We start from the raw sequence: 10,745 nt of genomic DNA on the forward strand, positions 1-10,745 counted from the left end.
AAAAAAAAAAAAAAAAAAAAAAAAAAAAGCCCCGTGTTTTCTCTCTCGCGAGTCTCCTCCAAACCCTAGCGCCGCTGGTTTCGTTTGCCTCTCCGCCGCCCAAGGCTTCGCCGGCGGTGTGAGAGGGCCCTGTTTTCCTTCTTTAGCTTGTCGTCCCAGTCGAGTCGTTCCAGTAGTGACCCGCTCTCTTCCTCCCCGGCGTACTGAGCAGTCCAACCGTTGCGTCGTGACGGTGTGGCGGACGACGAGATCTCGGCTCGCCTTCCTCTCCGAAGACTGGTGGTGGTTCGAAGCTGCTCCGGGCAACCTTCCTTGCAGCTTAGGGGAGTTGGATCTGAGTTTCGGATCGCGACCTCCTGTTTCCTCCACCCCTCTGCCGGAGATGCTAGTAGATCGGAGATGTATGGGTGAGTCGGGTTGTTTAGAGTCTACCGGTTGTTGGGGAGGCTTCAGGTGTGCCGGTGGCCGAGATTTGCGGACACCCTCATAGCCGACGCTTTCTCAAGAGCTTCCTCAATTTCTGGTGTTATACCGGCTAAGAAGCGAGACAACAAGGCATCAGCGATATGGCCTTTCCAGTTATGCACGAGGAGGTGATGATATGCTAATTTGTGCTTCAATTCTTTATCTTAAGAAGATTAGCATTCGGGTTTTTTTTGTGTGATTAGTTTGGAAAAGTTGTAGCTCTTGCTGGTGGTGTTTTGTGTCTCTTGGTCGGGTCAATCGGATGTATTATCCGTTTTAGATTTAGGACCAGAACAGTGAAAGCCGGAGAGACCAAACTCTTTTAATGATGCGCTTTGGGTGTTTAAGCTATTGAAACAAATTCTACATGTTGATCCAGAAGTTCTTATAGCTGGGATTTGATCGTTTTCACTAGTAGTTTTTGGTTTTCTTTGTGTTAGTATTTGTTTTCGTGTCATTAGATTAATTTAGGTGATTTAAGGAATGATTTCATATAGTTGTGGTGTGTTATCTATTTTACTTTAGTTAAAAAAATACAATGATTCTCAATTAGTTAGCGTTAGATTTGTCTAGTGTTACAAGATTATACTTGATCAAGCATTGTATTTGTTTTGGTCTAAGTTTTTGAGGTGAATATAATGTGGATTTGGTTATAATATTTTAGTTAATAAAAAGTTGATATTGAGCCAAAAAAAAAAAAAAAGAGAAAAATGCATGTCTCTTGCTAGACCAAGTTTACTTCGTCAGGTCGGAAGTCTTTCCCATAATCAACAAACTATACTATTAAATTCAATATCAAATGACATAAAGCATTCACAGAAGTTTTATTTTATCTTTAAGAAGAGTGACATTTTATAGAAGATTGTTCTAGTTTTGTCGATGTGTCATCAGCTAAATTTTATGGGATATTGTAAACTTGCATTGGAGATTGTGCTAGTTTTGAAATTTTAGGAGAGGTTGGTTCTTCATCGAAAACAACATGTACTTGCTATATAATGCGGGATTTCAAGTTAATGTGGGTAGATAGTTCGACCATTCCTATCTTTCCATCAGACAAATGGATCACATCAAGACCAGGCATGTCAGATTTCAGACATAAGCTTCTCTAAGAATCAAACATCCGACAAGACACTCATTTTACTAATCATTCTACACTAGTCAGAGAAGACATACTTTGCTCTTTCAACAATGTGAACACCAAACATAATTTAATCAAAACAGAAATGTCAAGCATAACCAGCTATACGATCTTTACACTTAAATAAAACACACCAAACAAAAAAAACACTGTAGTCACTCACACTGCATGTAAGTAAATGCTTTCTAATCAAGATCAATTGTCACAAATAAATGTGTAGTTGTAATATCTTTGTATACAGGAAACAAGACCATACCAAATATTAAAATTAACACCAGCTCAGTATTATTCCATGGAAATTCGACTGACTAAACGAAAAAGCATTAGTATAGCAAGTAAAAAAAAAAAGCTTAAACTTAGCAGTCAACTCTAACTTCTAAGAGCTCAAACAGAGACAATAGACTGATCAGAAAGCGAGTGCAAGCAAACTTTACATGATGATGATTGCAACAGGAATAAAATCTAAATCTTTAAATAACCAAGGTCAGACCACAACGAGAATAGGACCAAGAAAGAATAAGTAACATGAAACACACTCAAAGCAGATGCCATAAGATTTACAAAACTTAAAAAACTCATGCATTATTCAGCTTCAACCGTAACAAGCAGGCTATGTGAGACACGTTTCAGATCAAGATAGGTAGCTTTAAATAACTATCTTACGAGAGAAGATGTACTTTCTAAAAATTAGGTTAAAGAGACAAATTCACAATAAAATAAAAAGAACAACATAAATGATAGAAACACACAATATCATAAAAATGAACAAGACAGCCAAATTGTGGACATCATCACTTCGAAATTGCAAACAAACAAGGGCATACAACAACAATAACAAGATGACAACCAATACAACCAAAAATGCAAAAGAGATTTCAAACATAAGCTTCTCTAAGAATCAACTAAGACAATTAAGATGTTTGATTCAATGGTTCAAACGTGTATACCACTTTGTAATTGTATTTGTTTGAAAGATTTTCAAACATAAGAGAAGATATGTGTGAGAATTTTATCTTTTCAACAAACAATAACGAACTGACGACAAGAAAAAAAAGAAAAACAAACAATAACGAAGTAAGAAAAACCAGAGTTCTTCTCCTAATCTGAATCTTATGTGGGTTATTTATAGTGGTTCACACTTACAGCAAGAGAGAGCGAGGGGGGGAGGGGGTTGTTATTTTCTTAAAGTTATAAACGATCCTTCATGAACTTCGATTTATCTATCAGATCATAGCACACAATATCATTAAAACAAACATAACTAGGATAAGAAAAATGAACAAAAACAGCCAAACTGTAGACATTTTCATCACTGGGAAATCCCAAACAAACAAGGGCATACAACGATAACAAGAAGACAACCAACACAGCTGATAATGCAAAAGAGAAGGACCACACAATACACTTCCATAGAGGAAAAAACCGAGAAAGTAACTAACAGCAAGATTGTTTCATCAATTACATGATGCAAAGGGTAACCCAATATTTTAAATTGGAATAAGGAATCACAGTGAGACAATGCACTCTAAATCCAAACATGCATAGCTTTATCGCTGCACACAACTTCCTATCTTTCCACAAGACAAATGGATCACATCAAGAAAAGCCTGTGACAGATTTCAGACATAAGCTTCTCTAAGAATGAAATATGAACCAACACAGACAAGACAACACTTATTGTACTAATCATTCTACACTAGTCAGCGAAGCTTTTTCAACAATGTGTACACCAAATATAGTTTAATCAAAAATAAAAATGTCAAGCACAACCAGCTATACTATCTTCCAGAATAAACTGAATTATCCTACCAAGACATAGACATTTCATCACTGGGAAAACCCAAACAAACAAGGGTATACAACAATAACAAGACAACCAACAACCACAGCTTAAAATGCAAAAGAGATTTCAGAGATATAAGCTTCCCTAAGAATCAAATATGAACTAACACAGACAAAACACTCATTGTAGTAATCAGTCCACACTAGTTAGAGAAAAAATAGTTTGCTCTTTCAACAATGTAAACATCATATAAATTAATCAAAATAGAAATGACAACCCCAACCAGCTATACGATCTTCAATAATAAAATTCCTGTCACATAGTCATCTAGATGGTAACACGGCTACACTTAACGAAAACAGACAAAAACCCCCGAGAACTGCATGCAAACTGCAAAGGGAGCTAAAGAATAACCTGAAACTCTTATGACGATCTTCAGAAACCCGAGAACAACTGCATGCAAAGAAAGATAAAAAGGCGATGTTAGAAGACCTATGTAAGTTTGTTTGCTACTTGTCGAGAATGGGTCCACACAGTAATGAATTTGATAAACAACAGAAAATGTTAACCTTAGAGATAACGAAACTGAATCAAGTAATAAACATATATATTAACGAAATAGAAATTCACATACCTGATTTTCAGACGTAGAGTATCAAGAAATTCACATACCTCAATTTAAATGTAAGCGTGATCATGCATGCTCCATGGATGTCATACTTCTGCAACCCAAGTAGTTTAAAGATTTGGGACTGCTTCATTTGCTAATCAGAGATCAAGGCCAGGGACAATCTGAGAGGTAATTTAGATTACCTCAACAACCAAGGCATTTGCTTTTAGCATCAGGTGACTAGGAACCCATTTGCATTCAAGGGACAGGGACAAGCTGAGAGGTAATTTAGATTACCTCAGCCAAACCGAGGCATTTGTTTCTTTGCTCAGGTGACTAGGAGCCCGATACATTCAAGGGACAGGGACATAAACCGATAGGGACAGGGACAAGCAGAGAGGTAATTTAAATTACCTCAGCCAAATCGAGGCATTTGTTTCTTTGCTCAGGTGACTAGGAACCCATTTGCACTCAAGGGACAGGGACAATTAAACCGATAGGGACAGGGACAAGCTGAGAGGTAATTTAGATTACCTCAGCCAAACCGAGGCATTTGTTTCTTTGCTCAGGTGACGAGAGACCCATATGCATTCAAGGGACAGGGACAATCATACCGATAGGGACAGGGACAAGCTGAGAGGTTTTAAATTACCTCAGCCAAACCGAGGCATTTGTTTTTTTGCTCAGGTGACCTAGTATGCATTCAAGGGACAAGGACAATTAAACCGATAGGGACAGGGACAAGCTGAGAGGTACTTTAGATTACCTCAGCCAAAGCGAGGCATTTGTTTCTTTGCTCAGGTGACTAGGAACCCGATACATTCAAGGGACAGGGACATAAACCGATAGGGACAGGGACAAGCTGAGAGGTAATTTAAATTACCTCAGCCAAACCGAGGCATTTGTTTCTTTGCTCAGGTGACTAGGAACCCATTTGCATTCAAGGGACAGGGACAATTAAACCGATAGGGACAGGGACAGGGACAAGCTGAGAGGTAATTTAGATTACCTCAGCCAAACCGAGGCATTTGTTTCTTTGCTCAGGTGACTAGGAACCTGAACGCATTATAGAGACAGGGACAACCAAACCGATAGGGACAGGGTCAGAGAGGTAATTTAAATTACCTCAGCCAAACCGAGGCATTTGTTTTCTTTGCTCAGGTGACTAGGAACCTGAACGCATTATAGAGACAGGGACAACCAAACCGATAGGGACAGGGTCAGAGAGGTAATTTAAATTACCTCAGCCAAACCGAGGCATTTGTTTTCTTTGCTCAGGTGACGAGAAACCCGTATGCATTCAAGGGACAGGGACAAGCTGAGAGGTAATTCAAATTACCTCAGCCAAACCGAGGCATTTGTTTCTTTGCTCAGGTGACTAGGAACCCATATGCATTCAAGGGACAGGGACAAGCTGAGAGATAATTAAGATTACCTCAGCCAAACCGAGGCATTTGTTTCTTTGCTCAGGTGACTAGGAACCCGAATACATTCAAGGGACAAGCAGAGAGGTAATTTAAATTACCTCAGCCAAACCGAGGCATTTGTTTTCTTTGCTCAGGTGACGAGAAACCCGTATGCATTCAAGGGACAGTGACAATTAAACCGATAGGGACAGGGACAAGCAGAGAGGTAATTTAAATTACCTCAGCCAAACCGAGGCATTTGTTTCTTTGCTCAGGTGACTAGGAACCCGAATACATTCAAGGGACAAGCAGAGAGGTAATTTAAATTACCTCAGCCAAACCGAGGCATTTGTTTTCTTTGCTCAGGTGACGAGAAACCCGTATGCATTCAAGGGACAGTGACAATTAAACCGATAGGGACAGGGACAAGCAGAGAGGTAATTTAAATTACCTTAGCCAAACCCAGGCATTTGTTTCTTTGCTCAGGTGACTAGGAACCCGAATACATTCAAGGGACAGGGACATAAACCGATAGGGACAGGGACAATCAAACCGGACAAGCTGAGAGGTAATTTAGATTACCTCAGCCAAACCGAGGCATTTGTTTCTTTGCTCAGGTGACTAGGAAACCCGAATATATTCAAGGGACAGGGACATAAACCCGATAGGGACAGGGACAAGCTGAGAGGTAATTTAGATTACCTCAGCCAAACCGAGGGACAGTGACAGTAGGAACCCATATGCATTCAAGGGACAGTGACAGTAGGGACAGGGACAAGCAGAGAGGTAATTTATATTACCTCAGAAACCGAGGCATTTGTATTTTCAGGTGACTAGGAACCCCCATGCATGCAAGGGGCAGGGACAAGCAGAGAGGTAATTTAAATTACCTCAGCCGAACCGAGGCATTAGTATTTTTTGCTCAGGTGACTAGGGACAAGGACAAGCAGAGAGGTAATTTAGATTACCTCGATAGAAACAAGACAAAGAGTATTGCATACCAATACATAACAATTGTAGTTATGACTAGCTCATCATATGAGTGAACGTGAGACTAGTTAATTGGCAAGCAATCAAAAACTTATAATACACAAGGGAAAACCAAACCTATAAGGAACACAGACACACACAAAACTATAGGCAAAGTAAACGATTTTGAAACCCAAGACACAAAATTGAAAACCAATAACCGAAAATACTAAAATCAAAGAAAGTAAGATTTTTGTTTTAAAACCATAATTATAACCTAACGCCACACAAACTATGTAGGAGTATTGAGTAGCATCAAAGTCATCCCATACCTTTCGATATCAGGCTTCCCAATAGCTTTTGTCCTTATTTCCAGTAACGGGATTATCTGATATCGAAGCTAACGCTAACGCCTTTCCATGGAATCCAAAATTTTCACTGGCTGACTCCAAATCATGAAACTTTGAAATGGCTGTTTCCACAAATTGCTTAAGATAAGTTTCTCAATCGAAAACTAAGAAGTGGCCTTTATCAGTGCATCAAACATAAAAGATCACCACAACTTACTGTATCTTTTTCCCAACAAAACCAAATCATCTCTGGAAACGCCTGATCCTGAAAACCAAAACCAGTAAAATATTTTCAAATTAAGACTCAAACATGAGGAAAAAGTAATCATAGGGGAGCTATACTCACCATCATCCACAACCTTGACAGAGCACGAAACAACACCCACGAAGATAGAAACATGAAAATAGAGAGATCGATCTGAAGAAATCCAGAGAACCAGAAGAAGAAATCAAAGTAGAAGGGGAGAATTTTACTTTTGCGAACCTTAGGTCATGTCAAACATCATAATTCCAGAACGCTTGGAGTGATGAACACCCTCAGGCAAAGGCTTGATCGACTTCATCCCCTGAATTACCCAGACTAAAACACGGAGAAACAAAAACCCCCAAAATTTTCAAGAAGCAATTCCAGCGGATATCATTCATTGGAGATCGCGAAGCTATTTATCGCCAAAACAAAACAAGAAAACCCTAACGACAATCAAATCGATATACAGTGAAAACTTACCTAGAGATGGAGATTTCTTGGGAACTGGGAAGCGATTGATCGTCGCTAAAGGATGAAAAGAACAAAACAGAGTCAATACAATCGAAATTGAAAACCCTAAAACAGGAAAATCAAAAAGGCAAAGAAAGATCTAGAAACTCATATAAAATCAGCGAAGAGAACTTATCTAGAGACTTTGGATCTCTCCTCGCAAGAGATTGATTGATTCTTCTCTTGAACTTGATTTCGTAGGAAGTGAATCAACAAATCGCCTCTCAAGGAAGAAGACGATGAGAGCAGAGAGAGTTTTATTTTAGTTGGGTTTACAAAGGGAGCGTCGGGTGTTAAAATAAGACTTCTCTCTCTCTCTCTCTAAGCCTTTAAACGGTGCCGTTTGGTTGTTTATCGTCCCATATACAATATAGCCGTTGGAAAATATTGAGATTCGGAATTAGAAAATAACCGTTGTACAAGTCTCACAAAAGTTAAATAAAAATACTCTAATAAGTTGTTTTTTGTATATTGCACAGTTCGCTTTTACAACGGTTATTTTCCATTATGCTGAACGCATTGCAATTCTTAACCTGTGACCCAAAAAGGAAAGATAAATGATATGCTTCTCATTTAGATCACAAATAAAACGAGCCAACAACATAAAGACATTGTAGCTTTTGTCAAGTACTCACAGTGTTAATGCTCAAAGAGTGATCCATTTGGAGCATATTCAAATATCAAGATCCTGGTGAAAGGTTCCTTTTCCTCACAGTACCCAAAGCAGGTTTACAAAACTTCTTGTGGTTGATCTTCGACAACATTTCGATCTGAAGTCATGAAACAGAACGCGCTAAGTCCACTAGATATTGTTGTTGTAACTTGTAAAAATAAAACTAAAAATGGGAGAAATTATACCTTCTGATCCGAAAGTGAATTTATGTATTGTTCTTCCAGTCTTTAGCGGATGCAGTAGCATATGAAGCAACAGCTATCTCCACACCACTTGATAGTGTTCCATTGAACAATCTCCCAACTGAGCAAGATCCAATCACATTACTAAAATCTTCACATCACATGCAACTTCAGTCTCAGAGCTTTTGAGTAACAAGGATGCCTGAGGATCAAAATCACACACTGATTAAACCAAAAAGGATTCAAAGTTGGCTAATACTCATAAGTAAGTAATATTCAAAAAGGGTAGAATAATCAATTAACCCATTGCAACACATGCGCCTCTAAGCATAGTAAGCTAAGTATGAACTAAGAACATCTTCTTATTGTCGGTAATAAACTTGTAGATCTACCAACCCCTGACTTCATATGTATGTTGTTGTTATACCAAAAAAAAAAAAAAAACAATCATTCAAATTCCAGATAAATTAAGAGTAGAGAATCAAAATTGCAAACCAAAGAGCCACTACAAATCTTAGAAATAAATTGAAGCTGTGGCTTTACAAATTATTGGAATCTCCATCAGACAATAGATCTTTCTTTAAACTATTTTCACTTTTCAGAACATCTACACCTGAGAACACAAAGCGAAACAGAGGATTTGAATTTTTATTTTTATTTAAGGTTCTAGATTTTGTTCTCTCGATTTAAAGCACAGCCGTAGTTTGTGAACCGCTGCAGCACCACTAGATTCACCGGAGACCCTTGTTGTGCTCAGCCTGTGCCGGCGTGTGAAACGTCTTCACCGTGGAGGTCAACCCCGTGTCACCAAATCTGAGAATTTTGTTTTGATTCTCTCGTGTTTGTGTTGTGTTAATTATTAAACCGATGGGTTAAACCAGCCAAACCAGAAATCCTTGTGTAGTGATGGACTGATGGTGATCTCGTACGATTAGTCTGGCTGGTTTAGGAATTATTGTTAAACCGAGAACATGTGCTCGTGAATTTTTGGTTTGATTTAATTATTTTTTTTTGGTGGGAGGTTTGATTTAATGATTAAACTAAGTCTAATTAATTTAATTGGAAAATACCAAAACAATTAAATTCGGTTTTGGTTATTGGATAGTTATAGAATTATTATCAGAATAAAATTTTTGATCGGTTAATCTAAACCATTGCAGATTGAAATCGTCATTAAATCAGATTTCTATTGAAAGATAACCGATTTACATATATTTTGAATAGTTGCTTAGTTTTGGACTTTTGGGGTTAAGATTATTATTTTAAAAAATTAAAAAATGAAAAGAAAAAGAGTTTAGAGATAAAAATTAAAATATATTCCATTCGTCCCTTAAAAGTTGAATATATGCATGATTTGTGTCAACTGGTTGTTACAATTTTGGTGTCACAAAACTTTTTGTTCTTTCGTCGAAAATGGTCAGAAAATGTCGGGTACTACTTTTTATCAGGAGGCTCGACGTTATGTAATTATGCATTTCTGATCTTATTGTTTCAAAAGTTCATCAAAGTTTTTTCGTAAGACGTCCCACTGTGTTTGTTATCTCTTGCAAATATTTGTCATTAAGTAAGTGAACCCACTCAACCGATTTCTTTCTAGATATTAATAGTGACACAGAATTTTGATAGATAGAATCTCTATGTAATCGACTTGTCAAGCATATGCAATATAGTCCTCTAATATGCTATTCATATAGTATATAAAAAAAAATTTGCGCTCTTAAATCCTACTAGTATTTTACGATCACAAATACTATACATTTATTTTTTTGGTCATCAGCAAATACTATAATACATTCTTACTTCATTTTTAGTTGTCAAATTTATGATGTGTCCATATAGTTATAATGGTCTTTAGAATTCTTGTCCGTAAGAATGTCGGTCCAAAAACATAAAACAACATACAGTATATCTAAATTGAAATATATTATCACTTCAAACCACCTTAATTATTTTCAAAAGCTCCTCATAATCTCAAAAATAAAATTAGATATATATTATTACAACTCCCACGCAACGTCCACCACACACAAACCATAAAGCCAAATGCCAAAAAAACTAAAGAAAACACGATAGATTGAAATCTGTTTTTATTAATTATTGCGTAGTCAAATTAAATATATAAAAACGACAAAAATATCCTTAACCTCAATAATGCAACACGTAACAACTATATTCTACAGTAGCATCTCCGTTCTTGAGATTAATCCACTTTGTCCTAGCCTCAACATAGCCTCTAGCAAATCGGAAAAGCCCACTTCCTCCGACGATCGGCATCTCTCTAACCTCCGACATCGCCGTGTTCCGACCAAGGATCGTGATCGTGCTCCCGTTATATTTCCCTGTCTTGAAAGCAAAGTTCATCGCCATCAGAAATCCCAACTCCTTTTGGGCCGCTCCGGCGTAAAACCCTTG

At 37.7% G+C, this 10,745-nt stretch overlaps 1 protein-coding gene and 1 long non-coding RNA gene across 2 annotated transcripts in view; both read right to left on the reverse strand.

Moving 5' to 3' along the window:
* Positions 1 to 7,752, reverse strand: LOC104778391. Its single transcript, XR_766432.2, has 5 exons — positions 7,449 to 7,752; positions 7,068 to 7,301; positions 6,939 to 6,986; positions 4,059 to 6,843; positions 1 to 3,839 (listed from the first exon to the last, which is right to left on the reverse strand). It is a non-coding gene; the product is annotated as an uncharacterized LOC104778391 (long non-coding RNA).
* LOC104778392 (dirigent protein 20-like) overlaps positions 10,280 to 10,745 on the reverse strand; it is a 5,090-nt gene continuing 4,624 nt past the window's right edge. The window contains exon 2 of the mRNA XM_010502830.2: positions 10,280 to 10,740. Within this exon, the coding sequence (XP_010501132.1) occupies positions 10,479 to 10,740 (262 nt within the window). The 3' untranslated portion in view covers positions 10,280 to 10,478. The remainder of the gene's footprint in view (positions 10,741 to 10,745) is intronic.

This window comes from Camelina sativa, chromosome 3 (assembly GCF_000633955.1).
Source record: "Camelina sativa cultivar DH55 chromosome 3, Cs, whole genome shotgun sequence".
Lineage (NCBI taxonomy): Eukaryota > Viridiplantae > Streptophyta > Magnoliopsida > Brassicales > Brassicaceae > Camelina > Camelina sativa.